Source organism: Anopheles coustani, chromosome 3 (assembly GCF_943734705.1).
Source record: "Anopheles coustani chromosome 3, idAnoCousDA_361_x.2, whole genome shotgun sequence".
Lineage (NCBI taxonomy): Eukaryota > Metazoa > Arthropoda > Insecta > Diptera > Culicidae > Anopheles > Anopheles coustani.
The window spans coordinates 40,757,892-40,777,176 of record NC_071288.1 but is presented as its reverse complement, the minus strand read 5'-3'; the positions used below and the strand labels follow the sequence as shown (position 1 = coordinate 40,777,176).

At 45.9% G+C, this 19,285-nt stretch overlaps 3 protein-coding genes across 4 annotated transcripts in view; all 3 read right to left on the bottom strand.

The window, feature by feature from the left end:
* The window catches only part of LOC131271758 (autophagy-related protein 16-1), a 270,155-nt gene that overhangs the window by 37,692 nt on the left and 213,178 nt on the right, over nucleotides 1–19,285 (bottom strand). The gene's annotated exons all lie outside the window — the stretch shown is intronic.
* Nucleotides 792–2,367, bottom strand: LOC131259811 (alpha-amylase 1-like). The gene is made up of 2 exons (XM_058261403.1): nucleotides 892–2,367; nucleotides 792–803 (listed from the first exon to the last, which is right to left on the bottom strand). The coding sequence occupies exons 1-2, from the start codon at nucleotides 2,365–2,367 to the stop codon at nucleotides 792–794; spliced, it is 1,488 nt and encodes a 495-aa protein (XP_058117386.1).
* Nucleotides 5,505–7,085, bottom strand: LOC131259807 (alpha-amylase B-like). The gene is made up of 2 exons (XM_058261397.1): nucleotides 5,607–7,085; nucleotides 5,505–5,516 (listed from the first exon to the last, which is right to left on the bottom strand). The coding sequence occupies exons 1-2, from the start codon at nucleotides 7,083–7,085 to the stop codon at nucleotides 5,505–5,507; spliced, it is 1,491 nt and encodes a 496-aa protein (XP_058117380.1).

Below are 19,285 nucleotides of genomic sequence, written 5' to 3'. Positions count from 1 at the left end.
CTTACAGGCACATCACAATGGCAAAGGCAACAATTATAAGAGACGAACGGAAGATTAGTATGGCACGTCTGTACTCGTCGGTGGCCAATGCAGAAGAGACTTTATTCAAGTGACAATTCATTACCATGTGGTCCGATTGACAGTTGTCAATCGAACGGACATGCGGTTTACAAGGTTCATACAAGCGGTTTACAAGGTCTATACAACATTTGACGGCCGGTATTCGATCTGGACGTTCCAACATGGTATGTGTTTCCATTTATCAGTTTTTCCTGTCCATTTTGCCGATCTTTGGTCCATTTTGCCGAACCACATTGGGTCAAAGTCATTGAGAAATATCAGTTCAAAGATGTGTAAAACACCAACCATTATTCTTTAGTATAGCGTGTTAAAGACAGATTGTCTTTAACGGGGCTCTAAGTGGACGGAAATATAGAAAGCACTCAGCTTTTCTTGCCTATGTGAAAACCCTTTTTTTGGTAACAGCAATAGGCTAAAAAATCGTCTGGCTTCTCTAATTCACGTATGACGAAGAGACAGAAGGCGCATCCTTCGATCCCTTTTATAAATCTACAAAAAACATCGCCGTCGCGGCGACGTTTCCGTTCGGCCAGCTTCGTTGGGCCGAGACATTACAGCGGTTCCAACAAGGCGTAACAACATTTTGACAAATTATTCCTCTAAATTTTCAAAATTATAATTAAACTTGTGGGCTTTATTAGAATGCTTTTACTTTATTTAAAATTTGTACAATTTCTAGTCGCCTTGAGAGCACCTCGCATGAATAAGTCTTACAACCGAGACTAAAACGAAAAAAAAAAGAAAATATTGTAAAACACCATCCAATTTTGTGACATATGATTCAACTGCTTTCTGAAGCTGTCAACTTACGTTAGCATGGATAGCAAGGACACCATCCTCAGCGTTGCTGGAAATGAAGATGTTGGCTCGTCCATCACCTCCAACGGTGACGCTGGCTCCAGTGCAGCTACTGCCGGATTTGCTGCCCGAAATCACATCACAGTACGTACCGGCCGGCAGACACGTCTGCAGGTTCTGGTTCAGGTCGTAACCCTCCAAGTTGAAGGCCACGAAACCACGTCCGCCACGGCAAAAAGCGATCTGATTGTTGCCGTTGTCCCACCAGTCGTTCAGTCCGGTACCGGCGACCGCATTACGGAAGCCGACCATGTTGTAGATCTGACGCCACCGGTGCTCGCACGCCCAGCCTCCGCCGCACGAGTCGTCCGCGTTGATGATCGGCGAGCTCAGGTTACCATCGCCATCCGAGGGGGGTCCCTGTTCTCCATCATTGAAGAAGTACGAGCTCATGACCCGCGGGATGCCATACGGATGCGCAAGCATGAACGCCGAGGCCATCTTGTAGTTCTTGGGCACCTTGTGCGTGAGGACGTCGGCACCACCGGCACCGTGTCCGCGCTGGTTGTCGTGATTATCAACGAACACCAGAGCCAGATGAGACTCCAAGAAGCCCCAAGCGGGACCCCAGTTGCTGAGGTAACGGAGTGAGTTACGTCCATAGAACGCCTTACCGATCTCGGCCGAAAAGCGGAACTCGGTCACCGTACCGAGGTGCGTGTACTCGTTCTTGCTGATCGCCTCTCCGCCCAGATCGATGACCTCCTGCGTGATGAAGGGGCGTGCACCGACCGGGAATCCGTGCGCCGTAGACAGATCGTTCAAACGACTGAAGATGGCCTGCAGGTCTCCGGGCCACATATGCTTGGCGGCGTCCACGCGGAAACCGGCGACACCAAACGAGATGAGCTTGTTCAACATCTCCACAATCTTATCGCGCACCCATGGCACTCCTTGGTTCAGATCGGGAAGGGCCCCTAGCTGACAATTGCGGACCATGATCGGATCCTGGTAGTTCGTGATGATGCACGGCGAATTGAAGTCCAGCTGACTGAACGGTACGCCCGGGAACGAAAAGGTTTGCCGGTTGGCCGTGCTGCCACCAGTTCCACCGCCTCCCACCAGGTCGGCCATGTGGTTGAAGACCACATCGACGTAGATGCGCACACCGACCGCGTTACATCGTCGCACCATATTCACGAACTGTGCCTCATTGCCCGAGCGGGTAGTAAAGCCGTAGGACATTGGCTGGTAGCGTTCCCACCACGGACGGCGGGGGCTCCAGACGACGGAGTTCTCCGTCACTGGCGACACCTGCACGCCCGCATATCCCTTCGGAGCCAGGAAGTTCTCGCACTCGTTTGCGATGTCATCCCACTTCCACTCGAACAGGTGGACGATGCCGCTTCGGTCGCCCCACTGGTGGGTATTGATGTAGGCCGACGCAAGGGTGGCACACGTCGCCAGCAGAACTACTGCGATCCGCATCGCTGTTTCCTTTCACACTACACAGAAGTTGAGTTCAGTCTACCGGAGTACAGCGACATGCCGTCTTTTTAAATACCGACCCAGTTTAGCTGCACGATGACCACGATAAGATAATGTATAAAAAATCAACCAACGGATTTTCCCGCATCATTAGATTCTTCTGGCAATACTGCTTTATCAATTAGCGACTCCAAAATCACATGATAAAAATGATAATTTTCTGATAAACAATGTACGGATATCTACCTGTTCAGGAAATCCCCTCAGAACGTTCATGAATCCCTGTACCGGTTGGGACTGGCAATTTTAGAGCTGCAGACCCTGTACATGCTTACGTATATTCCTCTGAATGTTCAGGCAATCCCCCCAGCATATGCATGAATCCCTGTACCGGTTGGGTCTGGCAATTGTATAGCTGCAGACCTTGTAATGGGATTTCCTCTGATGTATTAGGTACACAAATACATGACGGTCGTTTTTCTTACTGATGACCTATTTATTTGTAAAACTGCGTCAATCAATGTATTGCTCAAAATTTTATATTACTTTGTCCACCTTTCGCTACGTCCTTTGATCCAATCCAGGTATCCAACCAGTACTGGGACTGCTGGTACTGCTAATCAGCCAACCCATGTGCCATGGATCGGAATAGATGAAAATCCGATAGCGCTAAATCCGGTTAATTCGGTTGGTGCGGTAGAACACCCCATTTCAGGGTATTGAGGTAGTCTGGTACGGGCTGCGCAACATGTGGCAGAGCGTTGTCATGCAGCAGAATGACTTGGCGTGCCGTGATGAGTATTGTGGCCGTGCAGCCTTTTCAGCTCAAACGTATCAATTGTGTTCGGTAGCGTGCACCGATGATTGTTTCTCCTGGCTTCAGAAAATACTCCGCAGAACTTTCGAATGATGAACGTTTGGCTGAGCTGATGATGGTGGGATATGGTAATTATTTTTTGCGTTTTGGGTTACTACAAAAAATCTACTTCTCGTCTTTCGTCAAAATTCTGTTCAGGAACCTCTTTCTGTTGTGTAATAATCAAAAGGAATCAGAAATTCCCACATGACAAGTCTGCATTCAATGTCTCGCTGCTTCAAGTTATGTGGTATCCATTTGGATTCCTTCTATATCATACCTAGTGCGATCAGCCGTAACGATATGGCGTGACGAGTTACGCCCGAGTCTCTATCTTCTTCTCGAAAGTATTTGCAGCGATCCGAATGACCTGGCCAAAGCTTATGCTGACGATGTCTCAGTGGTAAGTACCACCTCTTCCAAAATTGAGTTAGTGAGAGCAGCAATTGAGGCTTGTAAAGTCTGCTCTGGTGCCAAACTATATGTCTATAAAATCGCACTGGACAATGAAGCGATAACAGACGAGCACCATATCTCCCTATCATGGTTGCACACTGTCCTATAGCTGACAGGTGTTAGGGATCCTGTTCACATAATAATATCTGGGAAGCAGCGGGTCACAACTGGAATCTAGAGATCAACTAATTTCGACGGCTGGTGTGGTTGCAGTGATAGACCTGGACCTAATGTAGAAGGTGGTTCTGCTCAACATCTTCTTGTTGCCGAAGCTGTGGTTTGTTGCGTCGATCGTTGGCTCACGCTCTAGGCGAGAGTCTGGTCTCGTGTCAGGCCTGGCACGTTTCTTTCCTCAAGTAAAAAAACGAATGAACGTTAGGATTCCAGAGTCACTCATGCGCCCAGTTTGCGATAACAAAGCGACGGTTCGATATTAAAAGCTCAACAGGATGGACTTCATTTGGGTTTTTATTCGAATCGAAAGTTCATTTTATTCGCTGTAGTGATGTGCGCTCGGAGTGATAATTCCCAAACTGACAAACTGGGATTCGAATCACTAGAAGTTGTGATTCAAATCCCATGTAGCGATTCCCAAACTGGGATTCAAATCACTAGATGGGATTCGAATCACAACTTGAGATTCGAATCTCTATGACGACTAGTGATTCTTTTACTTACTCGTTCACTCTTTTGAGATTCATTTTACACATTTTAAATCACGAAACATTGACTTAAAGATTAGAATCATCGTGATGATTATTCACTCTGATTGAAATCTCTAAAAAGAGTTGTTACTCTCATCACTAATTCGCTGATCTACCGCGAATAAAGTATCGCAAATCGAGAGCCAATGCTATTGATATTGGCATTCATTACGGAACAGTTTAACTTACAAATGATTCCTTTGAGCTTACTTTTCCTTTTCTTGGACACATGTTGGAGATGCAAAGCTTTATTTTGAGGAATAGGTTTCATCTCGGGTGAACTACTACTTCAAAAACTGGGTTACCGGACGACAGTTAGAAGGCTTTTTGTAGGCTCTTCCAGCGAGTGCAGGGTTTAGCTTCGTGCATCCAATTCTTGCAGACTTAGACTTAGGATTCTCTTGTAACTTCGAAACACGGTTTGACTATTGTTGTTTCATAGTCTTTTTATCCGGGCTGGTTAATTCAGATGCAGTGTAAAGTTTTAACGTTCAGAGTTTTGTACAAAAACCTTTACGATTGAGTTTAACGTGAGATCAGTTTCATATGTAAAGTTATACATTCGTATAACGTGCTTAATTACCATGAGATGGAAAGAGTTTAATCGTTAAAAAGATGCTTAAACTCAAACCAAGAACATTTTCAGCCAACCTACGAGTCGCATAAGCGTAATCAACTTATGCTGATAATCTACAGAAGAACGTGCTGGAGTACGCCACCAGAAAATGATTGATTGGCCGCTCAGTGGTACGCTCAGCGCAATCGTTTACGTTTTAGTATTATCAACAATGACGAATTGATAACGCCAAAGAAATTCAAAAGTCAACAAGGTATTTGATCTTTGGACTTTCAAGAAGCATTTGACTTATGGTTTTCAAAATTTTGTTAGCTGGTCCGTTTGCTGGTTGTAGCTTCATTTCAGTTATGAGTAATCAAATCATTGATTGCATAACCACATTGGGTTATAGTCATTGAAAAATATAAGAACCAAATTTTGACAAATTATTTCTCTAAATTTTTAAAACTATAAATAAACTTGTGTGCTTTATTACAATGCTTTTAATTTATTTAACATTTGTACAACTTCTGGTCGCCCTGAGAGCACCTCGCATGAAAAAGTCTTACAGCCGGGACTAAAAAGATAAAAAGAAAAGAAAATATTGTAAAATACCATGCAATTTTGTGACATATGATTCAACTGCTTTCTGAAGCTGTCAACTTACGTTAGCATGGATAGCAAGGACACCATCCTCAGCGTTGCTGGAAATGAAGATGTTGGCGCGTCCATCGCCTCCAACGGTGACACTGGCTCCAGTACAGCTGCTGCCGGATTTGCTGCCCGAAATCACATCACAGTACGTACCGGCCGGCAGACACGTCTGCAGGTTCTGGTTCAGGTCGTAACCCTCCAAGTTGAAGGCCACGAAACCACGTCCGCCACGGCAAAAAGCGATCTGATTGTTGCCGTTGTCCCACCAGTCGTTCAGTCCGGTACCGGCGACCGCATTACGGAAGCCGACCATGTTGTAGATCTGACGCCACCGGTGCTCGCACGCCCAGCCACCGCCGCACGAGTCGTCCGCGTTGATGATCGGCGAGCTCAGGTTACCATCGCCATCCGAGGGCGGTCCCTGGTCTCCATCGTTGAAGAAGAACGAGCTCATGACGCGCGGGATTCCGAACGGATGCGCCAGCATGAACGCCGAGGCCATCTTGTAGTTCTTGGGCACCTTGTGCGTGAGGACGTCGGCACCGCCGGCACCGTGTCCACGCTGGTTGTCGTGGTTGTCGACGAACACCAGGGCCAAATGCGACTCCAGGAAGCCCCAAGCGGGACCCCAGTTGCTGAGGTATCGGAGCGAGTTACGTCCATGGAACGCCTTGCCGATCTCGGCCGAAAAGCGGAACTCCGTCACCGTACCGAGGTGCGTGTACTCGTTCTTGCTGATCGCCTCACCGCCCAAATCGATGACCTCCTGCGTGATGAAGGGGCGAGCATTCGGAGGGAATCCATGGCTGGTCGGCAGGTTGTTCATGCGGCTGTAGATGGCCTGCAGATCGCCGGGCCACATATGCTTGACGGCGTCCACACGGAAACCAGCGACACCGAGTCCGATGAGCTTGTTCATCAGCTCGACGATCTTGTCGCGGACCCAGTTGTTGCCCTGGTTCAGATCGGGCAATCCCACCAGCTGGCAGTTGCGCACCTCGATCGGGTTGTTGTAGTTCGAGATCGAGCAGGGCGTGTTGAAGTCGTTCGCTCCGTACGGCACGGCCGGGAAGGACATGGCACCGGCATTCGCCTGCGATCCACCGGTTCCACCGTTGGTGCTGATAGCGGCCATATGGTTGATGACCAGATCGACGTAGATGCGCACACCGACCGCATTGCAGCGACGGACCATGTCCGCGAACTCGCCCTCATTGCCCGAGCGGGTGGTCAGACCGTACGAGATCGGCTGGTAGCGCTCCCACCACGGACGGCGCGGACTCCAGACGACAGCGTTCTCCGTCGGGGGCGACACCTGCACGCCCGCATATCCCTTCGGGGCCAGGAAGGACTCGCACTCGCGCGCAATGTCGTTCCACTTCCACTCGAACAGATGGACGATGCCGCTTCGATCGCCCCACTGGTGCGTATCGAACTGGCCACTCACTGCCACGGCCAAGGCCGCCAGAAGCATGCACACGAAGGCGCGCATTCTGATTGGATTGGTCACTTCACAAAACGGTCTAGAGGTTGTAGCGCGTTGGAACAATTCTCCAAACTGTAGCGAACCAATTCCATGGCACTGCTTTTATACGACCGAAACACTGATAGTACGCTGCAATGATAACCGCGGGATTTTGCAATCGTGTGCCCTGCCCCAGTTCCAGCTTCAGACTTCAACTCGATGGTGGCTTATCTGACGGCGTGTAACATAATATCAATCAGCTCATCGTACGGCGATGGTTTGACGCCGCGTCAACCGGAGAAACCGCTCCGCAAACCGACAACCCCAACCATCCCTCCCTTGTGGTTCAACGAGATCTTTCTCTAACGATAATGTTTACAGCCCTGAGAATATTCCTTCTTATCATGCTGCAGCTATAGTACACACACGTAGTAAACGTTCTGTGTGAGTTGTGTCGTCTTCTACGTAGAGTCGCAGATTGGATTGACAAGTGTACGTGATTGGATTTAATGGTCGGCGCGAACAGAAGATGCTTCCGGCGTGCTGCCACCGATGCGTTGTCCTTTGTACGATTACGGAAAGTCCAGAGTGTTGTGGAACAATTTTCCACCCTGCGCTCTGCCAGCCCCCTTCACCACCGGTTCGTCACGCTCGACTATAAGCAATTATGTTCTACGGTCGGTAATCGATAGGTGTAGATCGTACGCACGATTAGATAAAACAAATCCGATACCAAATACGCTACTGTGGCAATGCTTTACACCTTCGTTCATATAACAAATTCGGGTTGAAGCTGGTTCGCTATCTGCATCTGATAAGCGACGCGAGCCGTTAAAAAGCCATAACTCCAGGAGGTAATGCGTCGCGGTGGTCCACCGTGATCGACTGGGGGTGCCTTTTTTGGCCAGAAAGTATTCGTTTTAAGGGATTAAGACACGCTGGCAGAGAATGATCGATCACGCACCGTTTGAGTGACTGTGTTATCGGCGCCAGGAGAGGTATGTCATAAAATTTATTTAATTTTGTCACGCGAGACAAACGCCTGTAAAAGCTTCGTGGGGGAGGTGGGGTCGAACATGCGGGAAAAACATGTTTCTAGAATATGGTCAGTTTGGGGCATGGGAAAGGTTAATCGATAAGGAGGAAAATTAAGAGAAGCGGTTCAGAAGATGGTTCTGCATTATTTCATCGAGTTGTGAAATCGTAACAAAATTCAAGAGAAAACAGTTCCTAAGGGATGGATTGCAACGTTCATTAATTAGCAAACAACCAGTTATTGTAGAATTTAAAAGGAGCTTATAATGGTTTCCAAAGCGTAAACCCTATAACAGTGACAATTATATTATAAAATGAACTTCGTTTTTGCAATCTTAAAAGATAAAAGACTAGAAATCTAAAAAATATTGAAAACATAAAAATTCATGAAAAAGTATTAAAACATCATTAATGAAAATTGATAGTACAAGAACAAAACAGAAAGTATTCGTTGGTTTATGATGAATGATTTAGCTTCAAGTGTATGATAAACAATATTTTGCACATCAATCCAAAAGCACTCTGATGGTAAAAACTTGTCAGTCTTGTCAATCAGTCGCCATCTTCGATAGACTGGACTGCTAGTTTATGAACGAGGAGATTCATTGGTGTGGCATATGACTGCTTGTATTGTTAAACAGTAGTTGATAACAATGTTTGTAACATTTTAAATTTAAAAATTAATTATTTGCTTCCTTTCCTAAATGCTGTTCAGACATTTACAGTTTGATATAAGATTACATTTACAGTTACTATTCAGAAATTAAATACAGTTTTCGTGACATACGACAAATTGATAACAGAAAACAGTTGAAAATAATAACTTTTGTAGCAATTTGACAGAAAAGGTTTGCTATGATGCAAGACAGCAAGATGAGATGGAAAAAGAGAGTTGAACGTTGTAATCATACATCGGTAAAGTGATTTTGTTTCAGTTACATATGTGTGTTCAGTTACATATGACATATTTGTCTAAGGTTACGTGAAAGATGACTAATTTTATATGCACTGAAATAACTAAAAATCACAATAACATTGTATTGTGCCGAAATGTTACTAAGAATACTTCTCGACTTTGTGCATTTCAAGAAGTGGTAATTAAGTGGATTTTATTGTGAAATCTAAAACCAAAACCAAAATCCACTGCCCTACAACTTCACCAAATCAATGCACATCATTGCAACGATCATTCAACCCGCGAATGCAATTCTTCCCAGTTAAAAGTCGCCCTACATTGCAGCCAGTTGCGGGTTCGGTGCGCCGACCAAAGCTTTACCTTGGGGCAACAATAAATTCAATTAATTAGCCATTTTCCCGTCGCATTTTTCTCATAACCTTACCGCGAAGGGCAGCCCGATCGCGTCGCGACAGCGATGACCCCTTCGCGAATCTTCCGCGCGATCAAATGCACCAGGAGGACGGTGTCGTACAGCGGGGTAGGTGCAGAGCCCATCGGACGACAAAAGTAGATGCATACTGGTCGATGCGATTCCCATCGATTTCCTACCGAATGGGGTGAAGTTATCAAGGCAAAAAAACAAAACTGTATCTTCTTCCGTGCGCCCGTCCACGTGATAACTCGTCTTTAGTGCAAGGGCAGGAGCAGGAAAAAAGAAATCGCGAACCCGTTGGGGTGGGGAATTCGAATTCGTACAAACGAAAGCCATATCTGGCAATGGGTGGTTTTGTCGATAAACTTTCGATAATCGTTTCAATTAGCGACGAAAAAGGAAGAAATCGAACCGGTGGCTTTAGTGGCCGTCATTGGGGGGAGGCGCTGCCGGTCGGTTGCGCCAGCCACAAATGAGTTTTCCACTCGTGCACGGGGAGGTTGCAGATGAAAAGTTGCAATTGTGATGGGACGAGTTGAAAAACACATCGAACCATCCCGATTGGTAAGCGCTGCAGTCCCTAAAGATTCGAGCCGTTGGATGGCGCGACTTTGAATTCCAGGCCGAGCGACACACACACGCGCGGGAGGATGGACTTCAATCCGACCCCCAAGTCACTAAGGTAACGGGAAGGCGAACGTCGTTTCCACCTCCGTAGGCGGAGAAGCGTCTGGCGGCGCGCAAATCGTGACGACCGGGATTCACCGTCACCACCAACACTCTGTGGCGTGACGTCGTTTCTCTTAGTCTCAGTGGACTCCAGTTCGATGCAGTTCGAAGAAGTTCGGAAGTGCGGGAAGTTGGTGGAAAACAATCGGTCCAGCGGCATCGCCGAACGCAATTAATGCAATTCTTACATTTTGTTTGTCTACATTTTACTTGCAGAGCGGATCTACATGGGCAAGGAAGAATCGAAATCGGAAGCAAATAAAACCGTGCGTGGCGACTCGCAATTAAGCGGTATCGATCACTTGCCGTGCGTGTAAATAAATCTGCACCGGAGCCACGACCATGGAGTAAGCCACCGCGCCGGGCAGTCTCTAATCTGCAAACTATGCTGAAGCCATAAAGCTCTCGACATGCTTGGGTGCGAAGATGGAGCCTCCCCCCAACGGGTTCGTCAAGTGGTAGATCCGATGCAGATTGTTGTATAACAAATAATAATTAAATTAATTAGTTATTAAATTATAGACTCCCCCATCGGCAACCGGTGGATCATCTGGAAAACGGTGTACGGGCCACTCGAAAGGGCTAACCTTGGCTTCGAACATTGAAGACTTAGGAGGGACCGGGCAACGTGCGTCGACTTCTTCCCATAGACGCACGTGGATTGAATCTTCGTAACGGAGCGACGCAGTGCAGTGTTCCCTGGGAGAGTATGGCCACCCCGGTACCATTCATTATCAGTGACTTACTCGGCCATCGCAGTCAACGTGGTGGAGGCGGCGCCCACCGTGTGTCTACTTGACCGTGAAAACGTTCCACACGCCGTCCCATACCGGCTCTGCATCGCTAGATGGATGCGTTTTCTTTCGTAATTAATTTAAGCAATAGCTGGTTCGATTCTTCCATCCATCTACGCCACACGTTAGCCAGTTCCCTGGTGGCCAATGTTGGGCGCCCATCTAGACCCCGGGGGTTGGACCACAAAACCTCGGTGTGGCTTTGACCGACGGTTAGGCGGTGCGCATGTTGTATGGAATCATCATCAGCAGCAGCACCGTCATCATCGTTGGCCGTCTTTCGATGAGCATTCTGCATCGTTACACAGGTAATCGCACCGATTCCGAAGCATGTGTACGGTCGGTCGGTGATTCATAGCCGCACTACGCACACTAGCAGAGGTGGCTCTCGTCCCTTAATTGGATTAATGGTAGAGGTCTTGTGGGGCGTTCCCCCATGACCAGTGTTCCGATTATTTTAATTTTCAATTGTTTTATTCTCCAGCCGAGCTACCGTACTTAACGCGTGCGTCCTATGGCTGATGCGTTTATGGGTGGTGATTGGCTCGGAAGCATTGCCAGCACGGTTCCACAGCCTTTCGCTCCAATCAATGGACCACGTACAATGGACCGCGATCTACGATATGATTTGAGATGATTGGCAGCGGGAAGGAGGAGCAATAAGAAAAGTGTGCCACTTTTCCAAACGGTCAGTTGTTCCTGCTTCCCGATCGGTTCGGTTCGGATGACTCCGAAAACGAATCCAACCGATGGCCACATAGAGAAGGTAATTAATTTTCTAAGGAAAAGAAATAAGTGAAGGAAAATCCTTTCTTCATTCCAATGAAAGAGGCCAGGTCTATTGTGTTGTACAGCCATCGAAAGGATTTCCCGGATTATCTGCGGGTGAAAGTTGGATGAAGACTCAATAGATTCTCATGAAAAGATTTTTTTCGAGAAAACGAAGTAGAAATTATTTCAAAAGAGACGCTTTTCAAAGCGACCGAAATGAAGTTTTTCAAATTTATTCTCCACCCGTTTCGCTTGAACTATTTAATTTTTTATTACCCATTTTATAAATTGTTTGTATGTAAATACGATTAAAATAACATAATTCATTTAAGCAATAGAGCGTTTTAAAACAATTTCCAATGTTAGTTTAATGTTTTGCAAGCCCTTTTCTGCTTTGCTACTTCTGAAAAAAGTCAAATTTTAAATTATTTACTAAATATCTTCATTTAAAAAATCCCGTATGACCTTCCAACTGATGGAAATTATTATTAATGAAATTCAAATATTTGTTTTAACATAAAATATATAACTACAACTAATTTCCGTATCAAACAATATCCCGAATTTATAATTGTGCATGAAAAAAGTGGGTGTTTAAAATCGGCCATATAAAAAGGGGCAGTTGCAGGACCCAAGATTTTAAGGTTAAGCCTTAGATCCATTTTTTTCTAACGACAAGGTTCCACAAGATGGTATTGAAGGAAAAGTTAAGATATTTTCTCCACACCCTGCCGTCACGGACACCGCCCCTTCGGTGACAGGATGCACCGTCGGGTGCACCGATTGCACAGCTTCAATTGAAAGCGTATAATTTATTTCCTCTTTCAATTCTACCGATTGTTCACACGGCACTCAGGTGTACCGCAGGTTTTTATTTTCTTCCGTGGCGACGAGGAAAACCTTGACGTGCAAAAGAAAATGAACGGCGGCTTCCTTCGATGAGTCAGGACCGCCAGGTAGGTCGAAGAAGCTGGATAGCTCTAGCGTGAAGGTAGCTGTGATTTATCGTTTCGACTCCGACGGCAAGCCCTCCACAAGCGACAGTCGACAGTGGTCCGCGCATCGCTAGTTGCTTTTTTTCTTAGCTGCTTTTCTTAGCAACCTTCCGATGAGTTTGCCGAAGTGCAAGTGATTTAGTGGGGCTTAGGAGTGCATTTCACTCCGTTCACCTACTGACTGCGGACCGGAGCGCAATATGCTCGGCCGTTAGAATTCCAACCGGCAAAAAAGTGGATCGAGTTTCCCTTTCCTAATTTGATTCCCAAGTGCAGCCATCCGGAAGGGCCAATTGCAATTTGACTTTCTCGCCAAGGTACGGCCCAATCAGCATGTTTCTGTCAGCGAGATGTGACTGTCCGTAGGATCTGCACCGACCTTTCCACAATCGATTCATGGGATTTCAGAGTTAGGAAAATGCATTACTCATTCTGCTTCCAGGCTAGCTTAGTGGAGCGCTGTGTCTATTAATTAGCTTCGAAGCGTATTATTGAAGCTGTTGAGGTAATGGTACAGTATGAAAATTTTGTTCATCCTTCGATTACAAGAAGTAGGTTATTGAGCGAATTCCCGGTTGTGTCAGCAAAGACGCAAGATGTGCTGATATACAAAAGTCAATCGTTTCAGTGAAAAGAATAATAAATAAAGACGATTTAAATAAATGTTAAATCAATTAAAAATTAATGCATATCTTAGGAAATGCCACAATGCATGTAAAGGAATGCAGTTAGTTGTTGTACACTATATCATAAAGTGCTTTTGTTTCACTTACCCAGAATCAATAGAAAAATTATGGGTTTACACATTTTGATACGTTTTATATATTTAACTTAAAATTTTGTTTATTACGTGACACATGTTCCAAAAAACCATGTTTTAATCTTGTACCTTCCAACTCGAGGTTACTTAACGCAATCAAAATGGCCGTGTAGTTTTGTCTCATTCATTTTAAGGAAAAAAAAGTGAAGTGAAGAGAAATTATTTCTATCCTTAAATCTCCTTTTCAGTCACGACAATTAAAAATTTGTTCACTGTAGTATGTTCACTGGTTAAATTGGAAAATGTATTTAAATCAGTTTCTCAACAGACAAAGAAGAAATGATAAGAAAACAGGATGTAAAAAATTATATATATCAGTATAGAAAAAATACACACCAACAAAAAAACCTGTCTACATTGAACATCATATCTTAAAATGATCAGACTTCCCATGCTAACAAGAAACAAATCAAACGGTTCGACAATCAACAACCAATGAAATGCTATACAACATTTCCATGGTGGTCAAATGGTTCCCTACCGAGGATCGATCTACATTTGCGCGAATTGAAACATTAACAAAAACTGACAGAACGGCTTGTTCGATTTGCAAATTGCACTGGGGAGAATGGAAAGTGTGCAGCATCAACTGCCCCCTAAAGGTGCCACCCTCATTGACTTCCCACTGACGCGCGATCGCTTAAGTAGCTGTCATGTTAGGGCGACGCAACATATCGAAGGCGATCGGGAAGACGCACCAACACCCTTCTCCCAGAAAGGGCCACATCAAGATTGTATTACAAACTAAGCAGCCGATCGAGGAACCAACAGGCGAGCGTGGAAATCAGGCCCGCGCTGAAAGCTCAACTTATCTTATCAAAACGCAAGCTCGCGAGCGCGCGTGCGCACCTCAGTGACAAAGCACCTTTCGGATCGGTGTCCGCCCGAGTACGCGGTTTGATGAAGACACCGAAGATCGGGTGAAAAAGTGGGGGATCGAGTGGATCGAATCGCTCAGAAACCCATTTCCCGCACGGCAACGGATCTGCGTTTCATTGGCCGAGGAAAGGGCCGCCGGCGCGCGATGGTGTCAAAGATGTCGCCAACAACGATGGCGCCTCCCACATCCCCCCGTTCCTTGCTTCCCGCTCGTTCCGAAGGGAGAGCGTTTTCCTTTCCATGCAAGCGGGCCAGTGTTAATGGCAAGTGTTAATTTCAATTTATTCCTGAGTAATATTTCTGCGGGTTCATCCGCGTGGTTTCCGAGGGTTGATTTTTCCTTTTTTCCGGACCTTTCACGTGAGCTGATGATCGTGTTGCTGATGTGCTGCGACAAAGCGAACGAAACGGATCGGGCAGCTGATCGGTTACTTGACCGATGTAGCCACAGCGTTTTTCCTGCCACGGCATCCCGACGATTTCCGACGAGCAATCTCGGCTGCGTCTCTACGGCCCGTTCCATCCGGCTTCGATAATCTTACGCGAGCCGAGGAGATGAAAGGCATCACGAATGGCGGGCGACGACGGCCGCCAGCCCGCGCCTTGATTCGATACTAATAATATTAATAACAAGAGTAATTTATAAATCTTTTGATATAAATAACGATAAATTGAATTGCTCCGCGCACGATGGTGGCGACGGGCCGGATCATGGCTAGCGGTCGAGTCGAGACCACTTCGAACTCTTCCCTCCCCCTCACGACTTCCCGTAACCGGTAACTTGACTCCGGACACGTGGGCGGGGTGCGTTTTGCACAAAAACCAATCGATGAAGCGACTCGGCGGGCGCGAAACCAACCCGTTCGCTGTGTGTTTGTGCATCTCCGGTGCATCTTTCGCTTTGGGATGCTTTCTCCGGCGAGTTTAGTGTACGACTGATATCGATTCTTCTTTTCTTTTGCCTCCATGCGCCACCGTTATTTGTGCAGCACGTCTTTTTCCGGCCTTTCTTCCACCGCATCCTCCCAGTAATAACATTATTATCTTGAGGAGCGTATCTTGCAGCCCTTCCAACAGGCGGTGGCCTATTCCCGGTACAGAACCGCCGCGCACACCGATCGCGTTGATGGCCAGATAAATTACACACCGGCCCTGTGCATACACTGTTGGGTTCCTAAAGTAAACGCGCCCGCTTTTGCGAGCGAACCGAAAAGGGTCGCGCTTGGGTCGCGCTTCGGCTAAACCGCGCGGGATATTTAAATTAAGGAACCACCGAAGAAAAAAAAGGCCAAAGAAAGGGCTGAATAGTAATAATAGTAATATCGCGCAATAATACTCCAATCCGATCATTCCGGAGCCGCAAAGTGCGGCGAATAGGGTGAATGATACGGCCCTCCACCCCTTACCCTACGCAACGCAGGCAACTGAGCCGCGCCGGAAGGTGCTTAACCTTCTCCCATTTTTTCCCCTAATAACCAATAACTGGGAGCTATTTATCAGCCAACCGGCAGGTCGTTGCAATTTGCACATTGTGTGGGGCCGGGTGGGCGTCTGCGCTCGGTACCGTTTGAAGATCTGCTTGCGATTGAAGATTATTTATTTCATTCATCTGACTTAATTTGCCAACGGATCCATTTTTCAAGCGCAACTGTTGTGTGCATTTAATGGCACGGGGCTAAGGGTGCTCGATTGGAAAAGGGGGGCTTTGAATAATATTGTATGTGTAAGTATGTTACAGGGAACCACAATTAAACCAATACACAGGTTTCAAAAATCCACATTCCAATAATCCAAAAATGGGCACCGTTTGTCAAGTGTTGCGAGCAACCCATTTTAATAACGAAATAAAACCGTAGATGCACCAGTGGTTGGTTTTATATTCAACTGAGAAAAGAATTAAGATTACTTTTGTACTCAAATTGAATTATGGCGTTTAATATTTTTGATTATGGACCATTCTTAAGAAATTATAAATTTCTAGGAACTGGTTAAATTGACAGCTACAAAAAAAAACTCTTTTCTCCGAAAATTTGAAATTTTATATTTGGCATTTTTAGTTTAAATTTATAAAAAAAATAATTTTATTTTCAACTAATTTTAAACTGTTTTATCTTAATAGCACAAAACGTTTTGTTAATTAAAATAATGTAGTTTGGTCAATTTTGGCCATTAAACCGACTATTGGATAATGAAATAATATAAAATTGACTAAGAAAATAAAAACAAAACCACATAATGCATATGACTTAATAATGTGTTATAATGCAGCTCAAATTTATTAAAACTTTTAAAAGCAACTATAAAGTTGGCTTCATAGTGAAGCTTTAGAATGAAACAATGATAACAATACAAATTTTACGAATTAACTATGGATTGGGCATTGTCGATTGGATTTGTACATCAGTAGGATTCACTTATTTTATATGTCTGGGTTATTGATTGAAATAATGTTATTGTCATTACTATTGTTATTATTATTCGTATTACAAATATTTTTTATTTGTGTGACAGCCCTGACAACTTTAGAGTATCCAATGAATATTTTACCATTTTCACTCAATTTAACACAATTTTCAACATAATAAACAAAGCAGCAGGAATAAAAAAATACATATAGTCGAATTAAGGCCGAAGAAATAAAATTATATACTTAAAATGAGAAGTTGATTGGTGGAAATTAAATTGTTCTGAGAAGTTATTATTTAACACCTCGTATAACCCATAAACATTCACACCAGAAATAATTTGAGCTGGTTCATAAGAGTTACGAAACTAAGTGGTACATTGCTTGAATTCAGCATGAGAAAAGATAATTTCTCTAACATGAAGTAATCCATTCTACTTAAAGCAAACAGCAAAACAGGACATCATTTAGTACACAGGAAAGCAAGACAAAAAAGCCAAACACAAAACCGCTTTGTACTGAGCTGTTTACTTATCAGCTGCGGTGGATCCGAGTGCTAAAGTACTAGCATACATACCATCGCTTATGCTCGGCAGCGGCATACGCTTAATAATCTACCGTTTATCATCACAACCTGCAACCGGTATTTCCATTCGGCACAGTGCCAGTTCCCTTCGGGTTCGAGTGTTTGAAATTCTTTGCCCACCTGCCACCAGCCGAGGCGGGCGAGGGGGGAGGGGGGGGGGGTGGCTTAAATCCCATAATTCTTCCGATAAATCGTCCTTATCATAAATGCCGCACATTTCATCTCGTGGCCGCTCGTGCGCCGCATGCATGTGCACGCCGTTTGTGTGTTTAAGGGTGTTGGGCGAATGGCCTATTGCTTGCGGGGCTTAATGTTGCTGCTTCTTCTGCCTACCGTCCCTCCTGCCCGACGACCAACAGAGGTTGTGTAACCTGTTGCTTCGGTGCATTTCTCTATGCAGCCGGGCACAGGAGGGGCTGTGCTGGAACACATGAGGCGGTGGTTTGCATCGAAAATAAAACATTCTTACCTTGGCCACCTTCGAGTGGCAAGATGAGATCACATGCACAAAGCGTAGAACTACAAAAAAACCAGAGCACTGGAACTTATGAGCCAGCGGTCGCATCCCCGCGTCCAGCGCTGCATTTTATTACGTATTATCAATGGGCGCCTGCAGAACCGAACCGCGTAAAGCTTGGTCGCAGCGTGAAAAACCCGGGGAACTCTGGTAGCCGGAAGTTTCGCTTCACCTTTACGTGCGCTAGCCGAATGGAAGCTTGCCTGCGAATATCCAAATAGAGGACCACCACCGCCGCTTGGGCCGTAAAATATTGCCCTCGGCCGTGCATCCCCCCATCACTCCTCCGAGATTCCCTACCCGATTCTACACCGATCCCGACCCGACGCCGGATAAGGATCTGGCCGTACGCGCTCCGGTTATTTGTTTTTCCCATCGCGAGCGTCGTCGGCGTGTGTGCGTTCCGTTCCGTTTGGGGGCTATCAGTTTTCGCCATCCGCGGGTTGGACCGCCCACCACAATAATAGGCAAAGCTGGACGCGTCCCCCCTGGACCATCCTGGAGGACCGCGTGGAAAACGCACATCGTTGGGGAGGAAGAAAAGGGTCGCAACGGTAAAAGTAGTAATTAATCTCCCTCAAATCATGCCCCTGTGGATGGTCGGCCGGCAGCACCGGCATTGTGTCTTTCTCCACTTCTCGTGGACATACGTGGTAGGGTGGCGTCAGCGAACTCGATGAGAACTTTAGTTTCGGTTGGAGTTTTTCTTTTTCGTACAACGATCAAACGGTGGAACAACAGAGTACATCATTTGCATAATCTTATCGTAAAGGCGTATGGCGTAAAGGCTTGGCGGCGAACGAAACAATTAGACTATTTCTATAAAAAACAAGGGTACCCTTTTGTACAAGAGAACAAAAAAAATGCCCCGATAATGGACCTAACCTCGTAATGTTTGCGAAATGATGCTCTCATAGCCAGTGGGCACTTTTGTGGTGGATTTAATGGCGATACCTAGCGATGAGCTTTAGTGGGGCTGGGTAGAATATATCTCCATCTGAAGAGAAAAATAGGTCCCGCACTTCTCCCCCTTTTCGCGCGAACTAAGCGACTCATTTCGACGCATTTGTATCCGGAGCGAAAGTAACACGGCGAAGGGCCATAAAACTTACCAACAAACTGGCTTATCAAAGTGCAATCGAATGTATCCCGAAACAAACTCCACATCCCGTCCAAGGTAGGTCGTGCATTGGTGGGGGGATGCAACGATCAAACGGCGAGCACAGATTACTCACGATGTGCACCAGTTAACCCATTTTATTTTATCACCCGTCTGCAGCGCGCCAAACTGATTAGCATGACGTCGCAAAGGGCCGTAAAGTAGGGCCCTCTTCCCGAGTGACCCTTCAGCAAAACGGAACGGCCC

Coding starts and splice junctions, on each gene's coding strand:
- LOC131259811 (XM_058261403.1), bottom strand. CDS start 2,367: ATGCGGATCGCAGTAGTTCTGCTGGCGACGTGTGCCACCCTTGCGTCG.
- LOC131259807 (XM_058261397.1), bottom strand. CDS start 7,085: ATGCGCGCCTTCGTGTGCATGCTTCTGGCGGCCTTGGCCGTGGCAGTG.